At 45.6% G+C, this 21,801-nt stretch overlaps 1 protein-coding gene across 9 annotated transcripts in view; it reads left to right on the plus strand.

Annotated features, from left to right (window-relative positions):
• LOC108099403 (peripheral plasma membrane protein CASK) overlaps positions 1-21,801 on the plus strand; it is a 40,506-nt gene that overhangs the window by 6,067 nt on the left and 12,638 nt on the right. For 2 of the 9 annotated variants that reach the window (XM_017202915.2, XM_043209234.1), the window contains exon 1: positions 2,945-3,142. The exons of 4 other annotated variants lie outside the window; for them this stretch is intronic. In XM_017202915.2, coding sequence (XP_017058404.1) covers positions 2,960-3,142 — 183 coding nt within the window. In that variant the 5' untranslated portion in view covers positions 2,945-2,959. Of the gene's footprint in view, positions 1-2,944; positions 3,143-7,157; positions 8,221-10,726; positions 12,171-12,524; positions 12,555-21,801 lie in introns of those variants that run through there. 3 more of the 9 variants (XM_017202913.2, XM_017202914.2, XM_017202917.2) reach the window with 3 other exon arrangements.

Below are 21,801 nucleotides of genomic sequence, written 5' to 3' on the forward strand. Positions count from 1 at the left end.
AAAACATCCGAGCCCCGGGCTCAGTTTCCCATTTTTCCCGCCCGAGGGCTTTTGCGCTGAAAAGTATGCTACGAGTACACGGCTCAAGTGCCATCGTTGTTCCGACCACGTCGGCATATGGCATCTGCCTACTCCTGCCACTCCTACTGCTCCTGCTGCTCCCCTCCTCCACTTCACTCCTTGATTCCTTCACTCTGCCACTGTGCCACTCTCCACTTCACTCGGCATCTGCGAAAGGGGCACAAAAACATTTAACGATAGCGAACAAAAAATAAATAAGCACAAACGGACAGGGGCAAACTTTTTGCCACGACGAAGCCTTAAATATCCTTACGGCCGTAAAAGATTACTCAGAGTTCCGAGTTGTGGGCACCCCAATTGATTCCGATTGCTGCGTTATTGGACACAAGTAATATTCCTAATGGCCATCCGCAGCCTACTAACTGGTCGCATAAAGAGGGCTTTGGGAAAAGTTTGCAACTGGAGATGTGGATAGCCGAAACATGGCATAATATTGCACAGCCATAAAAACATTCTTTTGGGGCTTGGTATCAAATTTAAAACCAAGTCATGATTGGCTGTAACGAGTTTTTCTATTAATTTGCAATATAGTAGATGATAAATTGTAGTTCGGACTAAGCTGTCTTATTGAGATCGGTAATAGAGAACTGGGAAAGTAATGTGAGCGAAACCATTTGGAAAGAATAATACAGAATAAGAAGTAAGTATGATTTATTAATGTTAGCTCAACTGAGTGAAGATTTGTTAAAGCTGTCCTTCTAGTTGAAGTTTTGATTTATCTGTTGAAAGCAGTAATACAACAATGGTTAGTTAGGGATCCTTGAGTAGTTCCATCTTTATTATTTTGTATTTCCGGAGAGAACGCCTCTCCATTAACGCAGTCCTTCGGCCGAACTGCACTCATCAAAGCGGGCTTTAATGTGGCCCCGTCAAAGAACTTGAAAAGGACAACTCCGAGGAGTATTTATGTGCGCCAGGACTCATCCCCCACGAGCATCCAATTATTTGCCAGACTCGGCCTAAGCTCCTCATTGGTTTACCCCGCACCCAAGTACCCGCGTCTGTTCTAGGGTATAAAGAATACTTCTGCTTGGGTTGGGTTCAGTTCAGTCTGCTATGGAGGATGGGTGAGTGGGTGGATGGGTGGCTTTCGGGGGGCGGCTACTGGTGACTGGTAACTGGTGACTGGCTGTGTGTGATATGGACGCAGTGCCATAACATAACTCTGTGCCATCCACTGTCGTTAATTGCTCCTTGAAGCAGACTACACTTTTTTCGCTGCGCGTTTGCCGCTGCCTTTCCTGATTTTCCTCTTTTATTTATTTTTGCGCCTCTCGTGGCTCGGACTCGGTCCTATCTGTCCGTCCGTGCGTCGGTTTGTCCCTCTGCCTGTTTCTTTTTGTGTGTGACGCAAGCCCAGTCTCATTTTCATAAATCCGAGCAATCTGCAAAAAAAAACAAAAAAAAAACAGCCCAAAGAATGAAAGAAAAATGGGCAAAAAGTATGAACAACTGCAGGAAAACGCAGGGCAACGATGAAAGCAATGAACGAATGTGTTAATGCTATATACACAGCTCAGCGGCAGTCGTCAAAGGGGGTGGCAGCTCTGGAGGGGGGATGCCAACCCGGGGGCTGGGGGATGCTGGGCTGGCCAGGGCTGCAGTCCCAACAACAATGCCAATGTCCAAGTGAAAGCTGCAAAAGCTGCCGCTCTCTCCCTTCTCCTCTCTCTCTCTCTCTCTGCAAATTGCAGCAAACTGCAGTTCGGCCTCTCTTCCTCTTTAGTTTCTCCGTCTCTTTCTTTTCCATCCCAATGGGTAGTGACAGTAGTGGCAAAGGTACTTTCTTTACTTTTAAAATGTAAGAAGTAGAAGTATATTTAAAAGTGAAATTTAAGATGTTGGCACGGTACGAAATAGTTCTAAAATGGATAATTTGCACACCAAACAAAATGCAATTTTTATTAAAAGTAGTTTTAGTAGAACAAGGTACATACCTATTGGTACAATATCCACATAAAAATAAGTACCTATTCTAGGTCCTGGTTAAGGACACCCCACTGCGCGTCATCTCTGTTGGCCAAGTTGCAACAACGGAGCACTCGTGATTGACTTAAACAAAAAGCGCGCACCCGAGATTTCAGTTTAGTTTGCGGCGCAGTCGCCGCTGGGGAACGTCGGCGGATTTATTCGCCTCGGATTTATTTGCCACTTGCCCGCTGATGTGTGAAAATGGCGCCTAACGAGGCGCCACTCCCCCTCTCCGGAGACTTGTGGCCAGAACCTTCGTCAAGTTGAGTTCCGAGTTGCCAGCTTGCCAGCTTGAGTTGGAGTTGGAGTTTTTTTTCGGGCTTGAGTTCTAGTTCGTGGCGCGAGTCTATTTCTCAAGGGGGTTTCGTCGACACCCCCCATCGCACCGCTTCGCCCCGTTCCGTCCCGCTTGACCCAATTAACAGGACGCTTACCCGGACCCGGACCCGGACCCGGCCGAAAGCCCCGGAGTGCGCCGTGATTGTCTGTGTGCGTGTGTTTGTGTGTGTGTGCGTGCGTGAGTGTGCCAATTACGCGCGCGAGTTTCCGCCGTAACCTCCGTCAGCAGGCGACAGCCCACGTGTTTGGCGGCAAATCCACATGGGAGCAATTGACAAAATGGCAACCGCCAGCCGGATGCGGATACGGATCCGGATCCGGCATCTCGGGGACGTGGCTGCTCCGTGGCGCTGGGGACGCGCCGTTGCCCTGCTCATAAATTGGCGCCACACGAAAATACTGCAGCAGCACTGCTCCGGCCATAACTCAATTTAAATTCAAATGTGCTACGCGCCAGCGACAAAGGCGATGTGAAACATAGCCCACTTTAAACGCCCTGTCAAGGACCACGAATAATCGAATTATAAATTGATAAAAGCCGCCGACTTTTCGCCGCTCCCCCATCTGAATGGAGCAGCCCCAGGAGGCCTGCTGCTGCTGCCGCTGCTGCGAGAGCTTATCCGCGGCAGCGAGTGCCACAAACGACCTGCTGCAGCCGCAGAATCCGGAGGTGTTCCAGTGGATCGGACTGGAGACCGCCGAGCTGCTGCCCGCATATATAACCCGCTACTACAACAATCTGCACCACCAGGTAAATGGGCCTTCTAAGCGAAAGCGATAGCATCGCGGGGATTATGACTATATAGGGATGCGGATAGGGATAGGGAATCGGGGGTACTACTACTATGTATGGCGGGAGCGCATGTGGCCAATGCACAGTGGAATTGGCTTTTCATTGCGAGTTGCGGCCAAACTTTGATTAAATTTTGTTTACTGTTTTTGTTGCGGGCTGCAAGTGAAAATGCGGGGGAAAACTAGAAAGCAGCCGGGTGAAAATGGCCACCCGCATTGTGCGGTGAAAACCCGATGATTATAGGGGTGTTGGGCAGCTGGCCACTTAATTACTTTTCAATTTAAATCAAATTTGCGTTATGCGTTATGCGGTATTGTTCGGTATAATAAATTGTCATACAGGGTAGCTTTAATCTTTAACCCCAAAAAAAAAGGGGAAATTATAATATTTGCATAACTAACTACTAAACTAATTAAATCCTTGTGCCTTAATTAAAATCAATGATGTGTGCGTGCTCCTATAATTGCATCAAATTACTTTCGGCACATTGCATTACACATGTTCTCCGCTCTTTAAATCGGTTTAAGCTCGAAGTTGAAGAGTGTGTCTACCAGCAGCATTAAATGCAGATCCTATCCACTCGACAGGAAAGCCTTTTCCCCAGAAGGGGAGCTCTCATCCTAAAGTGAGACTTCAAGGGACATAAAACGCTTCGTTCAGCCGGGCTTTGTTTATTGTCCTTCCCCCGGTGGACACTCATTGAATATTGGCCAATTGCAATGGCAAAATCAATTTGCCAAATGGCCAACGAATTTGCATTTTTGTGTGCCACACACAGAGCCGTGTGTCCCCCTATCCCCTATTCCCATTTTGGCCCGGTTCCTACGATTGCGACGATTCATGCGATTCCTACGATGCCATCAGCATTACTACAACGGTCGTTTTACCTTTGACTTGTTTCTGATTTGCACGGAATACGGAATACGGAATACGGAATACGGATACGGATATACACAGAAGGCTCTGCGGATGTGTCTGTGGTGTTTGTGCACGTGTTCATCTTCCCCCGAGTGTGTGTGTGTGTGTGAATGTACGATTGCGTGTGTATGAGTGTGAGTGTGGGTTAGTTGACAACTAAACGTGTCAACGAGGCTAAGCAAGCAAACTGTCAGGAGCAGTAGTTACAGGACCAAATGCGGGGAGGATGTCCTGCCTCCACTTCACCTGCCCCACTGACACATTAGGGTTACTCTTTTGGCTGCACAGCACACATAAATGTCGCCAGCCACGCCCCCTGCCTTTCACCCCTCCCCCTTGGCAGGCCCCAAATTGCAGCTCTGTAACTGCCATCATCCTTGTTATTGTTATTGCCATTGTTGCTGTTGTGCTGCAGCCAAATTTGTTGCCACTTCGATGAGATGACAAATTCGTGCCAAATTGCTTTCACTCTTTGAATGCACTGGAAGAAAAACAAAATGAAACTAAATAATTCGGAACTATATTTGCATCAAAATATACTAAATGAAAAGGTATTTCTGAAAGGTGTAGTTAATATAACAATTCAGACTTAAAGCTACAGCTAGCTATTATTCTGATATTTCCCAGCATATCATTAGTTTAAATTGCACTGTAGTTCGCAGTGCACCTGCGGCAGTTTCGCACCCTTTTAACCCCTCGTGATTCCATTTTCCATTGGCGTGTTGCAGCGCACAAAACGTTGGCGACAGCAGCAAGTTAATAGTTTATGGCCAGGATGCGATTACACGAGCTCCATTTTCCGAATGGGCCTTGACCTACACTGCCAGCTCTGCTGGAACCTTGGGCCGAAATGAATTCGCACTGAAAATCACTCGTCATAACGCCGATGGGTGAGCTGTGAGCTGTGAGCTGCGGGCTGTCAGTGGGTGGGTCGGTGGGTGGGTGGTAGGTGCTTTATTTTGCATTAATTAAAAGCCCGTTATGCTGCGCGTTAAGCTCGTGTGATGGCTGCCGTGCTTGTCCTTGCGAACGAATCGATTGTCTGAACGGCTTTCTTTGCACTTCGGGCAGAAAAGATGCCACTGCAGCGCTTTAGTTCCCTCCAAAAAAGGGGGTATTACTACTTTTACTATTCTTTTGTAACTGAGATTTCCCTTTCCCATTTCCCAATTACGCCACAATCAGGTGAAAATACTTATTGATGAAATCTATCTGTCAAGGCTATCAAATGCCTCATTAAAATTGTATAACTCCCCGAAAACTTTTGTTAAGTTTGGTCAGCAAACTATGATACTGCCATAGAAACAGTCGTCCTCAAAGGGTATTCCTATTTTCGATCTTGGAGCAAAGCTTTCTACTCTTGTTCTTTCCCCCCATTTCCTCACTTTCCCCCATTTTCCTTCCCTTTTTCAGTTGGCCTGCTATTCACAACAAGCGCTCCATAAATATTTGCTGTGCCTCAGCACAGATTCATAACTCATAAAGGGGCTGTCTCTCCGACTGTCTGTCCGTTTCTCCCTCCCATCGCTGTGTTTGCCTGGCCCCAATGGATAGCTGGGGCCTTACCACATGTAATTAGGTTGCGGCTTTCCACCTTCTGCCGCCTCTGCCACTGTCTTCCTCTTTTGGCAATGAATCCTTTTGCCACACGCCCGCATCCTCTTTGGCAAGTGTCTGAGTGTCTTGGTGATTGCGAGCTACAAAAGCTAGGGTGAACCGCCATCGGAGGTAATTAGGAAACTAGTTCACGTTACTTAAAAGAAATGATTATCGACATCTCAATCTTCTGATTTCAAGAAAAACCCAAGTTAACCCTTTCTTTAATCCTAAGAGAGTTTTTATAAGCAATAAAATATTAAATCCCTCTTCCTGAAAGCACTCTTAAAGCCCTCTTTAGAAATCATTTTTGGGAAGTATATTCGAGCATTACTCATACGACACGTAAGCCAGGAAAGAGGTCCACACTGCGTATAAGTGATAAACTTTAAAAGCATGCATTGTTACGAGCTCTTTATGTCATATATACACCGAAAATTGTCAAAGGGATTTTTTTATGACCCACAACCCGGGTCCACTCTGTTGGCCGCAAGTCACCTACTTTGGCCAGGTATTTTGGCCATTGCTCGCCAATGTGCAGCTGCAGCTACATGCTGCTGCTGATGAAACGTTGATGTTGCCCGGTGATGCTGCTGCTGGCGATGATGATGCAGATTTTGATGATGTTGATGATGACGCCAACGCTGACGCTGGCAATGATTGGGTTAACGACTACGTGGCGCAGACGTTGCGCCATAAATTACGAATATTTGCACGCTCGCCACGTTACGCGGCAGACGAAAGGCGCTGGCAGAGCACACTGGGTTACCTAGCCAATTTGGCTGCTCTTAAGTTTTTGTGGCCGTAAGAGCTCTTTTATTATTATTTGCATCTTGTTATGACTAATCGTGAGTGCGTGCTGCGAGTGAGAAATTTTTGTTTGTGTTTTATCGGAGAAAGTGTTTCAGGGTGCAAACACTACGAATTTCTGTTTTAACATAAACTGATGGGAAACATATTTAAAATAAACAACAAATACCTTTTTTATAAAAGAGTTGAAATGAGGCCCCAGTGATTTGTACTGAAAGTGTAACTTTATGCAGGCTATCAATCACTTTAAGCCCACTGTGCAGCAGTGAAATCGTTTGCGATTGCCAATGAGTGAAAAATGTGGCTGCTAGACAGAGACGACCACTGCGCATGTCCGCAGCCACTGTAGGCGTCGCAGCCAACGTCTCTGCCAGCATCCTGCATCCCATAACAGATTCAGCGGGCAGCGCAGAAGTCAGGCCACCAAGTCACAGCACAAACTAGTCGTCTCGCTTGCCCACAGGAAATTGATTGGGGGCAGTAGGCTGCATTCAGCTAAGTGCCAGAGAGGGAGAGAGCGAGAAGGCAAGGCCAGACCAGGAGAGAGCGTGTGTGTGTGGGAGCAAGGACAAGCAGTGCAGAGAGGGATAGAGAGAAAAAGCGAGAGCAAGGACTTCAGCTGGATGCTGGCAGGACCCGAGGACTCGAGGATTCAGTCTATAATTGTGCACCTTGCTGACTGGTTCTGTGCCAGTTTAACGCGAGCCCTTGCCTGGACAGCACGGGTATACAGTAGCAGCAGCATCCGCAGCAGCAGTAGCCGCAGCAAGCAGCGCCCGCAGCAGCAGCACGCACACATACGCAAGCACTACGGCTGCTGCAAAACACACATCGAAAAAACACACACACACCAGTGAGTTGCCATACGGCGCAGCAAAATGCAAAAAAGAAGGAAAACCACCAAGAAAACTCAAGAAAAACTGAAGGAAAAGCCAAGTTAAAGTTTTGGATGGCGAAAAAACTACCAAAACTTTTTAATTGCAAGCAGTGAACACTTGCTTTACTCGGAAAAGTTGCGCGCAAAAAAATAGGCAACATAAAAATGAGAAAGGGAAAATCATTGATTTTCGCTGAAAAAATAACCTTAAAATTTACGCCAAAGGAAAAACGAAGTGTGCATGGTCATTTTGGCGACTTTTTTCGCAGCCTCTCTGGTTTCCCTTCTTTTTTTGCATATTGTCCGATCCGGTCAGCTTCTTGCCTTTCCCCCCGCGCCCTCTCTCTTCGCTCCTGGTGTGTATGTGTGGGAGTTCCAGCTCCTGTCGCTCTCTCGAGAGATTTTTCTCGCTCTTGGAGAAGCAACAACCGCAACAAGGATAAGGCAGCGACGCCAGCTGCGACGGCAGCAGAGCGACCATTTCGACCGCATTGCCAAATCGATTTGCCAAAAACGATTATCAATGATTTCTCCAACGCGCCACCAAAATTCGTTCTTCAAATTGAATTAAATTAATCGCATTTCGCCTACGTGAATGCGTGTGTGTAGTGTGCGTGTGTGCGGTGTAAATCAAATTAAATCGGTGCTGAACAAAAACTAATTTAAACCAATTTATCCCGACAATCTACAGCCAGTGCAAGCAACAAGAGAAATAAAATAAAACAATAAATAAAGAACTGAAATATGTACTTTTTAATTCAATAAACCAGACAAAACCGTAAAAGTACAGACAAAACAACGAGTTAGATACGCACAGCTAAAACATTTCGTTGCAGTAAGTACTAAAAAGAAGCATAGAACACCTAAACGAAAATCCACCCACCACCCACCACCCACCTGCAAACTTGGAATTCCTCAACAAACTGAAGTTCGCTTCACTTCACTTTGGCACTCAGCACAGCACAGCCCCGCCCCCCAGCCCAACGCCCCCTTTCCGCCCCCTTCCGCACCCCCCGTCCGAACTCCCCCGACAAACGCTTCCTATGCCATTTCCGTTTGCCTTATCAAAAATGTGTATATATACACAAAGACTGCGAGGCGGGGAAAAAGGGGAGAGGCGAAGAGAAGCTGCAAGAGAATTCAACTACAGTGGTCGCGGGAAATTAGAATTTTCATTTACAACAGTTGCGTTTTCGGACGAGTCAAAGAAAACACCTCTTCAATTTCAAGGTTGTCACTTTAGGATAAAGTAAATTAAAAAGTTGATTTCATACAAGTAAATATAAATATTTTTTAATGATTTAGTGAGTTCTCCACTCCTTTAAATACAACAGATTTTATTATTTTAAACTCTTTATATTTATCTGCTATTTAAATTGATTTGTTTCACTCCAAACCCTATTCTAGATAATAGGCTTTAAATTGAATATAGATTTTAACTCTCAGAAAAGCACTAAAGTATTTGATTAGCATTAAGCTATTAGCCTAATAAAACTAAACTGATGTTCATTAGACACTAATTTACCGAGCTACCACTGTGCATAAAAAATTCGTGTGGTTTTATTTGCTCTGCTTTCTGCTTTCTGCTTCCTCCTTTCATTTTCATTTTCCTCTGTTTCCACTTGGAAATTCATCAGAACCGCATCTCCTCTCTGCCAAGGAGCAAGTGCAGCCCAGTGGTTTAGACGGGGAGTCCTCGAAGCCCCAGTGGCCCTCCAGGATCCAGATAGACTGCTAAAACTCACTTTACCTCAACTCAGTTGTTAAGTTCGGTTTCCTTTTTTTCGGCTGGCTGCGGTTCTTGGTTCTCCGTTCTCCGTTCTGCTTTCTTTTATGCTTTGCAGCTCTCTCGCTGTTTTTGCCATATTTTCTTTGTTGGTTTTTGAATCTTTTATGAATTGAATTTGGTTATTTTGAGCGCGTATGTTCCGCTGCAAAGTTCCAGCTCCCACGGCAACGTGGCTTCCACGTCCTTGGCTGAATTGACTTCCTGCCCCGCATTTCTTGTCCCCAGGACAAAGACAACACCAACAGTAACAGCAACAGCAACAGCAACAGCAACAACAAAACCAAGAACCAAAGGAAAACCGAAGCCAGGACGAGACGAGCACGTTCCCATTCAATTATGGGCGGCATGTGGCACATTAGCATTCAGCGGAAGCTGCGCCAAAAGCAAACATTTCAACGCCTCCCGGTTCGTGGGGTCCTTTTATTATGCGAATATTATTTAAGCATTCACAATTCCGTTTTAATTTAATTCGATGGCAGCGCCAGACTTTCGGCAGTCAGTGTGGAATTTGTTGAAAACTATTTAGCATAAATAGTCTCCGCCTGCGGTCCCGATAGTCGCCTGGGAATTGCCCGGCGATGGGGTCCTTCGGACCTCTTTATCTCCCGCCGCTGTCCCTCTGCCCTCCTGCCTTTATTAGCGCATATAATTTCCCGAGTTCCATGTTCTTTTTTCACTTTTTGTTTCACAGTCTTGTTTTCTTCCCCCGGCCCCCGTTCCGGTTTTATTTTTATTTTTAAGGCTTTTTCCCCAAACGATTGCCTTTTGGAACCGTTTAGATAAAAAGCTCTGTTTTGCCTTTGCCTTCGCCTCTGCCACCCCACCAAGTCCTGTTTCCTCCCCCAGGGACAACACAGGTTTTTATATTGTAAATTTTTATTTTTATCTCTGAGGCATATAAAATACACATTTTCAGTTGCCTAGACAGTGCGTTTAATTAAAACGAGGCGCGGAATAGAGAACTGTCTACACAGAAACAATGCGAAGATTGCGGGGCTTAGAAGCAGAGATTTTTAACTCTTTTATGTACTGACAACAATTGATTAAATCTGGAACAGAAGTGTGTAGCGAATTTTATGGATATTTTTAGGGTTATGTTGGGTTGTTTTTTGTTTCGCATTACACCCTTCTTTTTCCTACAATAGGTTTCAATTTTCCTCAATCAATTTTCCCCAGTGCATATTACGCTCCATTTGGCTCCATCTGTTTCGTTGATTGCTTTCGGGGGCGGAGATTTGGGGGAGGGGGATGCGAACTTGCCTACCTTTTCACTAATTTCAATTGTTCAGGTGTGTGTCTAAGGGATTAAATATCTAATTTATTTGTATCAAATGCGGAAACAGCCGTTTTTGAGCATAGCCCTCAACAGTATGCAACATAAAATTGGAATTCCTTAAACCCGACATTCCCTTTTTCCGCTGTGCTGAGTTTGTATATATATTTAACACCCCCCAAACACCCAAACACCCAAAAACCCACGCACACCCAACCACACTCCCCAGTCGAATAAATTTCGTTAAATTTTGAGCTTTTCAACGATTTTCCTTTGCAGAAATCGCATGCTAGAAAATTTGAAAATCTAAAGCTAAACCAAAAACCACAAGACAAAATCAATTCAAAATTAAACTCTAAAGTTGCATCAAATTAAAAACCCACATCTATATAGAGAACTCAATAACAAAGAATTAAACCAAGTTAAACCTTAACAACAAATAACAACAAATTAATTACAATTGTGATGAACAAGTTAATTGCATCAATTGCAGCACGTAAAACCCAAGCATTTAAAATAGCTTAAACCAAAAGAAGGTATATTTGCTGCCCAGGCAGGCTCAATTAAAAGGAAACAATAATTTATCGCCGCACCAAATTAAGCGTCGTGGGAGGCGGACGAAATCGAAGTTAAACACACATGATTCACCGGTGATAGCAACAGAATTTACACAACCAAAACAATTACAAAACCAAGACGGCAACAATAATAAGCACCCGACAAAGCGAATCGTAGTAGACTTTTAACTCGCCCACTTTCTCGTTGTTGACTAATCATAGTAGAAGTTGTTGTTCATGGAAGGGAGGAGACGGAAGAGCTGTGATCGCGGAGAAAGCAAATAGAAAGTTGAATCAAGTTACCCAAGAGAAGAGGTGAAGAGGCATTGAGCGATGCTTGTTGGGCTGAGCAGCAGGAGCAGGAGCAGCAACTCAACGCGACACAGCAGCAACAGAAGCAGCAACTTCGGCGCGACTCCTCCTGGCCCACAGCTCAGATCAAGGGGCTAGAGGCTGTGCCGCATCGAAGGCGGAGAGGGAGGAGGCGGAGGAGATAGGAGGAGGCAACAGGCAACATTTACCCGCGCCACTCGTCGCCACCGCCCCCGCACCGCCTGCAATGCTCTGGTAGCCAAGACAGTTTTACGGTGGATCACTACTGCGCCGGCGGCGACCCACAGGCAGCAGCAGCGGGTGGAACTGGACACGGCCACGGCCACGGATCTGGATCTGGAACTGGACCCGGAACCGGATCTGGAACTGCAGCCGGAGCTGGAGCTGGAGCGGGAGCGACCCAATGGTCCAGTGCGGGGGGCGGCGTGACCTCCTGTGGCGGCGGGATTGCGCCACCGATCGGCATGTGCCAGCATCATGGGCTCACATCACAGTCGTTGATGTCCGGTGGCTCGCACATGTCGCTGCTCGGGAGCAGCGGCAGCAGCGGCATGAGCGGCAGCGGCGTCGGCAGCAGCGGCCAGAGCGTGCCCCAGTGCCCCGCGGCCGCCGCCGCTGCCGCCGCCGCAGCCGGGGACTTGGGCCACTGCCGCAGCCTGAGCGGCCTCAGCTCGATCAGCATTCCGCCTCCGCCGGCGCTCTTCAACCCGTGCAGCTCGGCGCTGTCGCTGCAGCAGGCGGCCTCGTCCCGCTGGGGACCGCGCACCTCCTGCCCGGTCCACAGTCCGTTCCGGGTGCGCGTGCCCAACGGCTCCATCTGCTCCGGACACCAGGTGAGAGCATCCGCAGGGATGGGTCTTGACTCCGGTCAAGTCGAGTGGAGTGGAGTCGGGTTGAGAGTATGTAATACGTATGTTTCTATCAGGGCCATTAACCCCAATCAGTCGCTAAAATCCGTTGACTAATTCCGCTTGCCACAAAATGTTTATTGCGCTTTTGAGTTTGCCATAGAAACTGTATATATTATATTAATTAAGATCGCCTAAGTAGCTTAGTTAGCCAATTAATCGCAACCTGACTTACGTCTCTTTCTCTCTCTCTCTCTCTTTCCTTCTCTCTCTTTCCAATGGCTCACCCACTTGCTTTGGGACGACAGGTAAGCAACGCTAAGCGGAGACCCGGCATTTTGGCAGTGCTCCGAAATGTGTCAACGACATGTAAGATTATTTTCATTTGGGTTGCCCACACACACCCAAAAAAACACAAACACACACTCAAAAGATCAGGGGTATACCCACCACACACTCACAGAGAAACCACAAAGGACAACGAGGAGGGTTTAAATGGTTTATCGGGATTTTACCTGCTTTCTCTTGCTGAATTTATAGCCTTTTAGTGGCACTCGAAGGTAACATAATATGGCGCCAGCATTATGCAAAGGTCAATCAAAGCTGGCCACTTATAAATCTGTTTCAGCTTCCTTCCACTTGTCTGATTAAATCCTGCATAAATACCGTTCTCGAATCTGATTAGATTTACTTCTTATCTGAATTGCACCCATGCCTCGCAGTAATCCTACAGAAAAAGTTTCGTTCTCAAAATACACGCATACTGCTCTTATCGGAGAGTTTTATATTTATTTGAATCTCCGTTGTGCAGAGATTTCACGTAAATGTCTTCAAAGAGAATGGAGCAATCTTTAAGAAAAAGGCCTCCATTGAAACTCCGAAAGCTGGCTTCTAAAAAGCTCCTTAAAATGCCATAAAACGGGCACCTCGCTTTATGTTTGTTATTCCTATAAAAGATAATCCGGACACAAAAGGAACATCCCTAGCAACCCTCGCTGGGGCAGCTCACATAGTTTCGCAAATTATAAAGAGCTCGATTCACATGATTGCCCAAGCGGTGACCCGGTTACGTTCTTTTTTTCCTGGAAAGGACCCTTTCCTGGTCCTTGGGTCTCGGGCCTCCGGTTTTGGGCCTTGGTTTTAGTTTCGGCTTTGGCTTTGGGTCGCCTTTCCTAAATCAGCGACAGGCGCAGCTTTTTGCTTGACTGCGCCGAACACAAAACAGGGAAAGCGGGAAAAGCGGGGAAAGTGGGGGAAATGGGGAAAGAATAAACTACGATGTGGCAACGGAAACTAGAGCAGCGACAGGGGATCGACTATCAGAAATCCCGGCCCTTTGTGACAATTGCCATTTAACGTTGTTTTCCCTGATTCGCTTTCCATGTGCTTTTCGTTGTCGCTCATTTTCCCCCAAACCCTTCACCCTCCCCCCGAATTTGCCTGGCATCAAATTGAATGTCACTAATGCAATTAGTTCACACAAAATAATTCTCTTCCACTCGATTATAGAGCGTAATATGCTCGTTGTCATTTATTACGAGAAGCCAACCGAAACACGCACGAGCACGAGGAGTAAAGTTGCGGAGTTGCGTAGCGAGTCGTATGCAAAGTGGGCGAAGGTCGACGGGGGGCGGTGGGCGGTCCTTCTGCAAAGGCTGCGAAGGCTGCTGCGACCCAGGACCATTACGCCTTTCCAGTTCTGCGCTAGGGCGAAATTTACATAAATATTACACAAGAACCAGGCGGTTTCCGGGGGCATGAGGCATAGCAAATAGGCTCGTTACGCTGACGGCACGACTGCGAGGGATCATCCCGCCGAGGGAAACCAGCAAAAGGTGTGGTCACCAACGCCTCAAATTGAGTTTCAACTTTTTAAAAGGAATATAACAGCGCAACTATAAAAAACTCCGCACTACATAGGGCTTAGGGAGCGACTTAAATTCTGGTAATGGACTTGGCCCGAAGTTTCGCTCTTTAAGAGACGCAAACTTTTCAGGCCATGAAAAGTTTTTCTGGAAAAGAATCTTTGATAATTTCGGGGCATTTAATATGGGTAGTTAACTTGTGATTGCCCTGACAACCTATCAAAGGTAAATGAGGCTCACAAATACTCAAAACTTTGCTACTTTTTCGGGCAACTTTCTGGCAAATGAAAAGGGACGTCTGCAAAAAGCTGATACATCCACTTGCCACTCAAATGTCCTTAAGTTATTTGTCATCTAGACAGTTGCAGAGAACAAGCATGAATGAAAACAAATGATAAATATTTAAGTAGTATTCCCAGATATCCTTTCTCAAATCTCTATAATATAATGTCGCAATCTATAGATTAATCTCTAGCACTGCCCGTCAGAAAGCCCGTAAGCCGAGGCCATTTCATTTGATTACCTCCCTTGAGGTGTCCCCGAAAACATCTTGTGGGTGTCTTATCTAAAGTATGCAACAAATGATTCCGAAAATTTCCCTCATCGCGAACATTAGCTGCCTAAGTACCTCAAATTTGATGGCACAATGCATGAGAGAATGTGTAATTTGCCAGGAATGAGGGCGGGGATCCGAGACTAACTAACTTACACCTGCCTGATGGTGGCCATCACGGCGTGGCACATGCCACATGCCGCATGCCGCACACACGCATCCGCACACATTCACGAAAGTGTTGTCATACATTTGGCATTCCCTCTGGCAGGCGTACAAAAAACTTTTATCTCGATGGAAGGACTTGAGCAGCGCCTTTTTCGGGGGACCGGGCCGAAAAGCTGGCGAAGAATAGAAAAAAACGAAGACACGGGCCGAGGAAATGGAAAAGGAAGGGCGAAAAGCTGCCAAACTGACAATGTAACTGGTGGACTGACTGGAGCCTTGACACTCTTCATTTGTGAATGCGTTAATTGCGCCCGAGGTTGAATGTGTGTCAAAATTAGAGTGGATCTTGGTAGCCTTAAGAATTTTAGAGCAAAACATATCTAAATTAAATGCAAAAATTCTAGATTTCTGGTTATATGTTTACATTTTTCTCACAAGTATCACATACACAGTTTAAAACTTTATAAGTATGCAAAAATTCTTAACTGGATTACATGTCGTATACGTAATTTTGGGAAGACTTTTTTCAAAGAGCCACATTTTAAATTAAATTTGGTGGGAGTACGTTAATTGCACGCAGGATCCCAAGCCCTTTAAGGAAATGCGACTTAAATTGACTAACTTTTTGGCATATGGCGGTTCACCCTAACGAACATGCGTATGTGTGTGTGTGTGTTTGTGTGTGCGAGTGTCAGCGATGATGATGCTGATGATGATGAACAAGCACAATGGCCTGAACAAGCAGTTAGAGCCTGTAAGAACAACAACAGCAGCAAAGGCGATTACAAGCAGCAAGTGTGTACATTATTTTGCAATTTAACAATCCCCACCCGCCCGACAGGACGTCCCCACCCCTTTTTTCAAGGCGAGCATAAAACAACAACTTGAGAAAAACAAAACGAAAAGAGAGGAAAAAGTACGATAAGAGGGAAGAGGGGAAGGGGAAGAAAGCCTCTGAAAAAAGTGAAGAAATAATTAGTTTACTTGTTACGAAAGTGAGTTATCGCCCTTTGTGCCGCTGCAGCCGTTGCGGCGTTGTTTGCCTAGTTGAAATTGAATAAACAAATTTTACATGCCGCTCACACGCATAAGCGCATGATGTACAGGCACGCACACATAGACAATGTGTCGAGTGTGCGAAAATAATAATGTGTGTCCTCCCCACACACAAAGAACAGCTCAGCAAAGAAAGGGAAAAGGCGAGGCGAAGCAGGCTATAAAATTACATTTACATATGCAGATATGCATGTAAGGCGGTGGAAGGGGGAGGGGGAGGGGAAGTCCCTTTTCGTGGGTGTGCGAAGAAAGTGTTGCCTACCTAACGGCGTCATTAGTCACACAAACACAACTGAGAACGAAGGCGAGTGAGAAATGGCACACTTACAGAAACGTATTTCCTCAGCGGCACAAGTAAATGGAGATGTCTAAAATCGGCATAATTTTATTCTGCCAACATAATGCATTGTCCGTTTACCTTGAAGTAGTATTTAAGCTTAAGATGTTTTCATGCCCAAGGACATTTGTCTCTGTACTTGTTCTTAAGCCAATTATTTGGCAGGATTTGCCAGGGCAAAGTTTTGAATTTCAATTTGTCAGCAAAAGGTTCATTTTCCCTTCTCTGATTCCCGAAAATTATACACAGTTAATGCTTTAAAAGTATCTTTGAGCTGCACAGTTTTTAAATTTCACAAATAAAGAATTATTTAAAACTCAAACAATAATGGTCCTCGCTAAAGCGTTTTTTAATGCTATAAAAATTGTTTCTCGTTCACAAAGCTTTTCCAATTTTTCAATTCAATACCATTACAAGAAGATTTATTTACCTGAAAAAACCTTTTTGTTAAATTAAAACAGATTGAGGGAAAAATTGAAAGCTGGCCGGGTGAACGGTTCCACTATGTGTTGAACATTTGACGGGGCAAAAAACCATATTTAATATTCAGAAACCATATTTTTTTGGAGTGTGCCGCTGTGGGAGGGAGTCGGAGTGATGGAGAAAGACAGATGGTGGGGAAAATTGAAAGGTGGCAAGGTGGAAGCGATGACAATATGTTTCGCCCAGGGAAAAGAGTTCCTGTGTGTGTTTTTCCTCTCCTTTTGCATCACTGATAGATGGCAACGATAAATGCATAATATGCACGCACACACCGGAAATTTGTGGCTGTTTGCTCGAAAAACCAAACCAAAACACGACACCCAAAACCGACACCGAAAACCTTTTGTTATGAAAATATCAATATATCTGTATGGATTTTTCGGCGTGGCGTGGTAAATTGAATGATGAGTGGGTATGGGAGTGGGAGTGGCAGTGGGGGGATGTCGCAGCCATTGTTCGGCTGATAAGGGAGCCGGGCAGGCAACTATTACCTGCCGCTGGAACGGGAGTCCGCCTGTCAATCAATACCACCCCGCGGCATCATCGCACCGACATCATCGTCCTCATAATCATCACCGTCATCGTCGTCGTCGTTGTCGTCGTCAAACATCACGGGATGTGCGGGGAAAGGACACTGGCTGTCAATAATAATGCCAGCTAATAGGCAGGAAGTGTTAGCCGCCGCCGACGAACGGAGAATGGAAAAAGTAGAAAGGAGAGAGGAGAAAGGATGCCGCTCAATTACCCCGACATAGTCATACGGTGAATGTTGTGTATTGGAGACCAATGTTAACTGTAAGACTGTGTCTCGGTGGTTGCCAGCCCATCAACAATGGCCCAGCATTAGCCAGCGACTCAACCATCGCATCCCATCGCATCGTATCCTATCGTATCGTAGCGAATCGAATCGAGTCGAGCACAACCGGATGTATAGCTACGTGGAAGTGAAGACGGCCGGACCGCAACAATAAGTTCGCCCAAGTGATAAGTCCCCGATAGCAACTCGACTCAACGGCAAGTTTTGTGGGGTTACTCCAGGGAAAGCCGGGAAAAGCTGGGAAACTGCTGCTGCTGCTGTTGCTGCTGTTGTTGCTGCTGCTTCTGCTTATCGCCAAGCACGCGACACGAAACAGACAGGCCAGCCCACAAATGCTCGGTATGCTCAGCTGAAAGTTGGGTACCCAGACCTGGGAAATGGCAACTGGGAGCTGGGAGCTGGAGCTGGCGCTGGAGATCTGAGCCCTGGATGTGAGATGTGAGCCAGACCTGACAGCTTGACAGGCGCCTGGTGCACACACACATCACCTCAAACTTTAAACAGCTTTTATTTTCGTGAGCCCTTATACCCATTGCTCTCCAAGTTCAAGGGTGTATGAAGCTCGACTACCAGGAAACCTGAAGAACCAAACAAAAATTAAACTTCAATTAAGTCATGCAATATTTTACTTTATTTAAAGTGCAGTGTTAATTAATTCCATTGAGTTCTTTATTTGTATCCCCATAAAATCTACCATAGCGATTGGCACTAGTTTTGTGCTTTTTCTGTATGCCAAATTACCATGCAATCTTCTCTTGATTTTACATTTTGTTTTGTAAAGTCAAATGGTCATTTGCACAGCCATTGGCCTTTTTTTTTAATTAAGCAAGTTCGATTTTGTTTCTTCCATTTTATTTAAATATCAAACAGCAATTATCAAGCCAAGCCATCACTTTTTATTATATTTCAAGCAATTTAAAAATAGGCTTTTGTTCAATATTTTTGGGAGCATACTGTGTTTTGTTGACTCACTGACTTAAATTGAAACTACGTTGTCTATTTTGCTGAATGAAAGGTATCTTTAATTCGGGAATCCCTTTTTCACCTGCCTCCACGTGAAGAGTAGAAACTGAGCAGGGATTAATTAAGCCGGGGAAGATTCATTTGGCGGTCGGCTCACATATGGGGCGTACTTAATCTGCTCCCCGACCTCGGGCTCCAATGTCGCTGCTCCGAGCCCGATAAGGTGCCAAGTGCGGCAACTATCCTAGCCGGCCCGCCACAAAGTGGGATTAACAAATGGAGCCTGGATGGGAATGGGAGCAAAGAGCAGAGGGAATGGAATGCCGCTGGCGAGTACCCGTGGTACTAATTAAAATTCGGCATTAATCCAGATGATTCAGCTGTCAACGGCTGCCCTCTCGTCCTAGCACCTCCCACCGCCCACCACCCTCCTCCCCCGACGAGTCGCGTCTGTTTTTCCTGCCCACCTCCAAAATCCCGAAATGGATGCGGAAGCCATTCGCAGTCGCGCGTACGTGTGTAATTGACGTGTGGCCTGGAATATTAAAGAGAGAAAATCCTAGACCACTTCCTCCCCCTCCTCCCCCTCCTCCCGCCACTCGTCGAAAAAAATATCCTTCTTCCTCGCGTTGCCACACCCCCTCTCGCTTTCCCCGCCCTCCTTTGGCCAGGCTGTGTAATTATTAAAACCAACAAATAACGTTCGTGCGGTCGGTCCTGGACTCACCCACAACTGGGCTGGTGGTTGGTGGACACTCGGTGGTTGGAGGTCAGTGGTTGCTGGTCCGTTGGTTAGTGGCTTAGCTCAAAGCTGGAAAAATGACCAGCTCCCCGGACGGACTGGCCGCCAACAATGGACCTGACTCAGCTGCCGCTGGTGCACGAATGGCTGGAAAATAGCTAAGAGTTGTTGGTAGGGAAAAACCAATGAAAAACGAAAATAAATAAAGTACACTTGGCATTCAGTCAATGTAATTAGGATTTAAATAAACATTTTCTTGCAAGTCATAAAAGTTTAAGCTTAAGTTATTTTATTTAATCCCGAATTGGCTTTCGGTGCTGCAAGTTAATCCTCATATATTTCTTAACCTTGTTTTTTTTTGTTTATATTCATTCCCTACCCTTTTTTAATAGCTCAATTTTTCTCAGAAAAGTTTCTTCATTAGGCTTTTAAGAGTAGAAGAAAAGCCCTGGCATTTATTCTTTCACAGGTTTAGTTTTTGTTATTTCTCTTAAATTCAAAATTCCGTAGATTAACCCAGTTTTTTTTAGTTTTTCCACTTTTAAATTCCTAAGTGACATGAATTGCAATTAGTATTTGGCAGGTTGAAGTCAATTCCATTATTTCTTTAAAACACGTTTTAATATTTACTACTTTACCTTTGCACTTTTATAGCAAAAAATTTAGTTTGCAAAGTTAGTTCGTTGTCAAAGATTTGTGAAAACTTTATGGAGAACTTTGCGCTGGAATTATTTAAAAGGCAGCTCTGCACTCAGGTTCTTAGCCGAAAATAGTGCAAAGTGAGAGTGAAAGCCGGTTGTAAGGGACTAATAAAAGTTGTCGTTGCTTTTGGCTACGAATGGGTACTTTTCCCCGGACTCGCCTGCTTTCCAGCTTCCGGCGGAGTTCAGCTCTGATGTGGCTGCTGTCTCAGCAGCAAACAAATGGAGCTCTAGGCTCCTTCTCCAGGGATGGAGAAAGAAACGGGATAGGATAGCATGGTATAGGACGGGATGGGATGGGGTTATCCTGATTGTTTAGGACAGAACCTCGGCGTACAGCAAACAACAGGCATCTGCATATAAACGGGACAGCTCGGGACCGGGGAAAAACTTTAACAAGCACTTAAGTATTAATCATGGAAATCAGAGGCAGCTGCGAGCCACAGCCGCCCACTTTGTGGGCGTGTGGTTAGTGTATGGTTGTGTGTGTGTGTGTGTGGGCCAAAAGTTTGCCGCGCTGGCTATCAATGTCACAGAAACGGAGCGCCTAATGAGGCATTAAACTTAACTGCTCAACTTTGCGCCTGTCAAGCGCTTATTAAATTTACCGTTTTATTGGTCCAACAACTTGGTGTTAAATATGGACCTACCGACCCCTCCCCCGCCCCTCTTGCCTTCAGTGGTCAGTGGGCGTGGCCGGATGGGCTTTAAGTGAAATCAGATTACGTTGTTTATCGCTCGGCGCCGACTTGGGCTTAGCTAACCAGGCGTGTGTCCTTCTGAGGACTTTCCTCCTCTCCCATCGGCCATCTGCCGCATTTAAATAGTTGCCAAGTTCAGCAAATTTTATTCGATGTAGTTAATTTTGTTTCCCGCCAAAGGAAATTGTATTACCCATTTATTTAGTCAAATTTCGTTGCGGCTGCTGATGCCTCGGGAGGCGTGGCGTGGATGTCTTCCAGGGAGATTCTGTTTCTTGCTCGCATTAATGGCTAGTTGGAAGTTCTGGCGTAATTGGATTGCAAACTTCTGCCGAAACGAGCAAATACAATAAATAGCAGGCAGGCCAGTGCAGAACCGGATTCGTTTCGGGTTGGAGGCTCTTATTTTGCGAGCTAGACTTAAAGGGGTCAGTCAGTCGGACTGAAGGAATTTCTGAGCACTTTCATCGAAGGTCTTAAAACTGAACGTTTTGTTTAGCATATTTAATGGGCTTTAGCTGATTATGGAATAAATTTACAGTTAGGGTAATGAAATATTAACAAAGGTGGGAAAGCTTAGAACCAAAAATAATTTGATATGCTAAATACAAAAGAATCAAACCCTTATAAAGTGTTCATTTTGATTCGTGATACCTTTCTTGTGCTCCAGATTGAAGGATTTGCGCAGTCCTTTGCCTCAAAACTTTGCCAACAACCCAATCGAATAGGTTTTCCAATCCCCATTCGATACAGTTCGAAATTAAATGAAATCGGTTTCCATGTTTACTTCGGGATCAAAAGACCATCTGAAGGACGCTCGACAGAGATATTTCCATTTGGCAATCGCAAATCAAGGCGCACTAAACTTGATATCCTACCCCGAAAATGATGCGCTCGAATCCGACACGTCGAAATTATTGAATTGATGTTCCCCGATAAGCCCAAACTCGATTACCACCTGTCAATCCCCGACCCATCAGTCCCGTCGCTTCCCCAAAAACCCCCAGAATCTACCCAATCATTCTCATATATGTACTTGTTTACACAGCTAACTGAGTTTCGGGGATTCCCCCGCCGCTCGACGCCGCTCCCAAGTATTATGAAATATTTATGCACACGCCATTGCGGATATTCACTCGAAAGTGGTGACTGCTGAATTCGGAGTGGAGTGGAGCGGAGTGGAGTGTGTGGCGAAAACTCTCGGATAGTGCAGTTCGCTGGAAAAGCGGA

The sequence above is a fragment of the Drosophila ficusphila genome, unplaced genomic scaffold, assembly GCF_018152265.1.
Source record: "Drosophila ficusphila isolate 14025-0441.05 unplaced genomic scaffold, ASM1815226v1 contig_791, whole genome shotgun sequence".
Lineage (NCBI taxonomy): Eukaryota > Metazoa > Arthropoda > Insecta > Diptera > Drosophilidae > Drosophila > Drosophila ficusphila.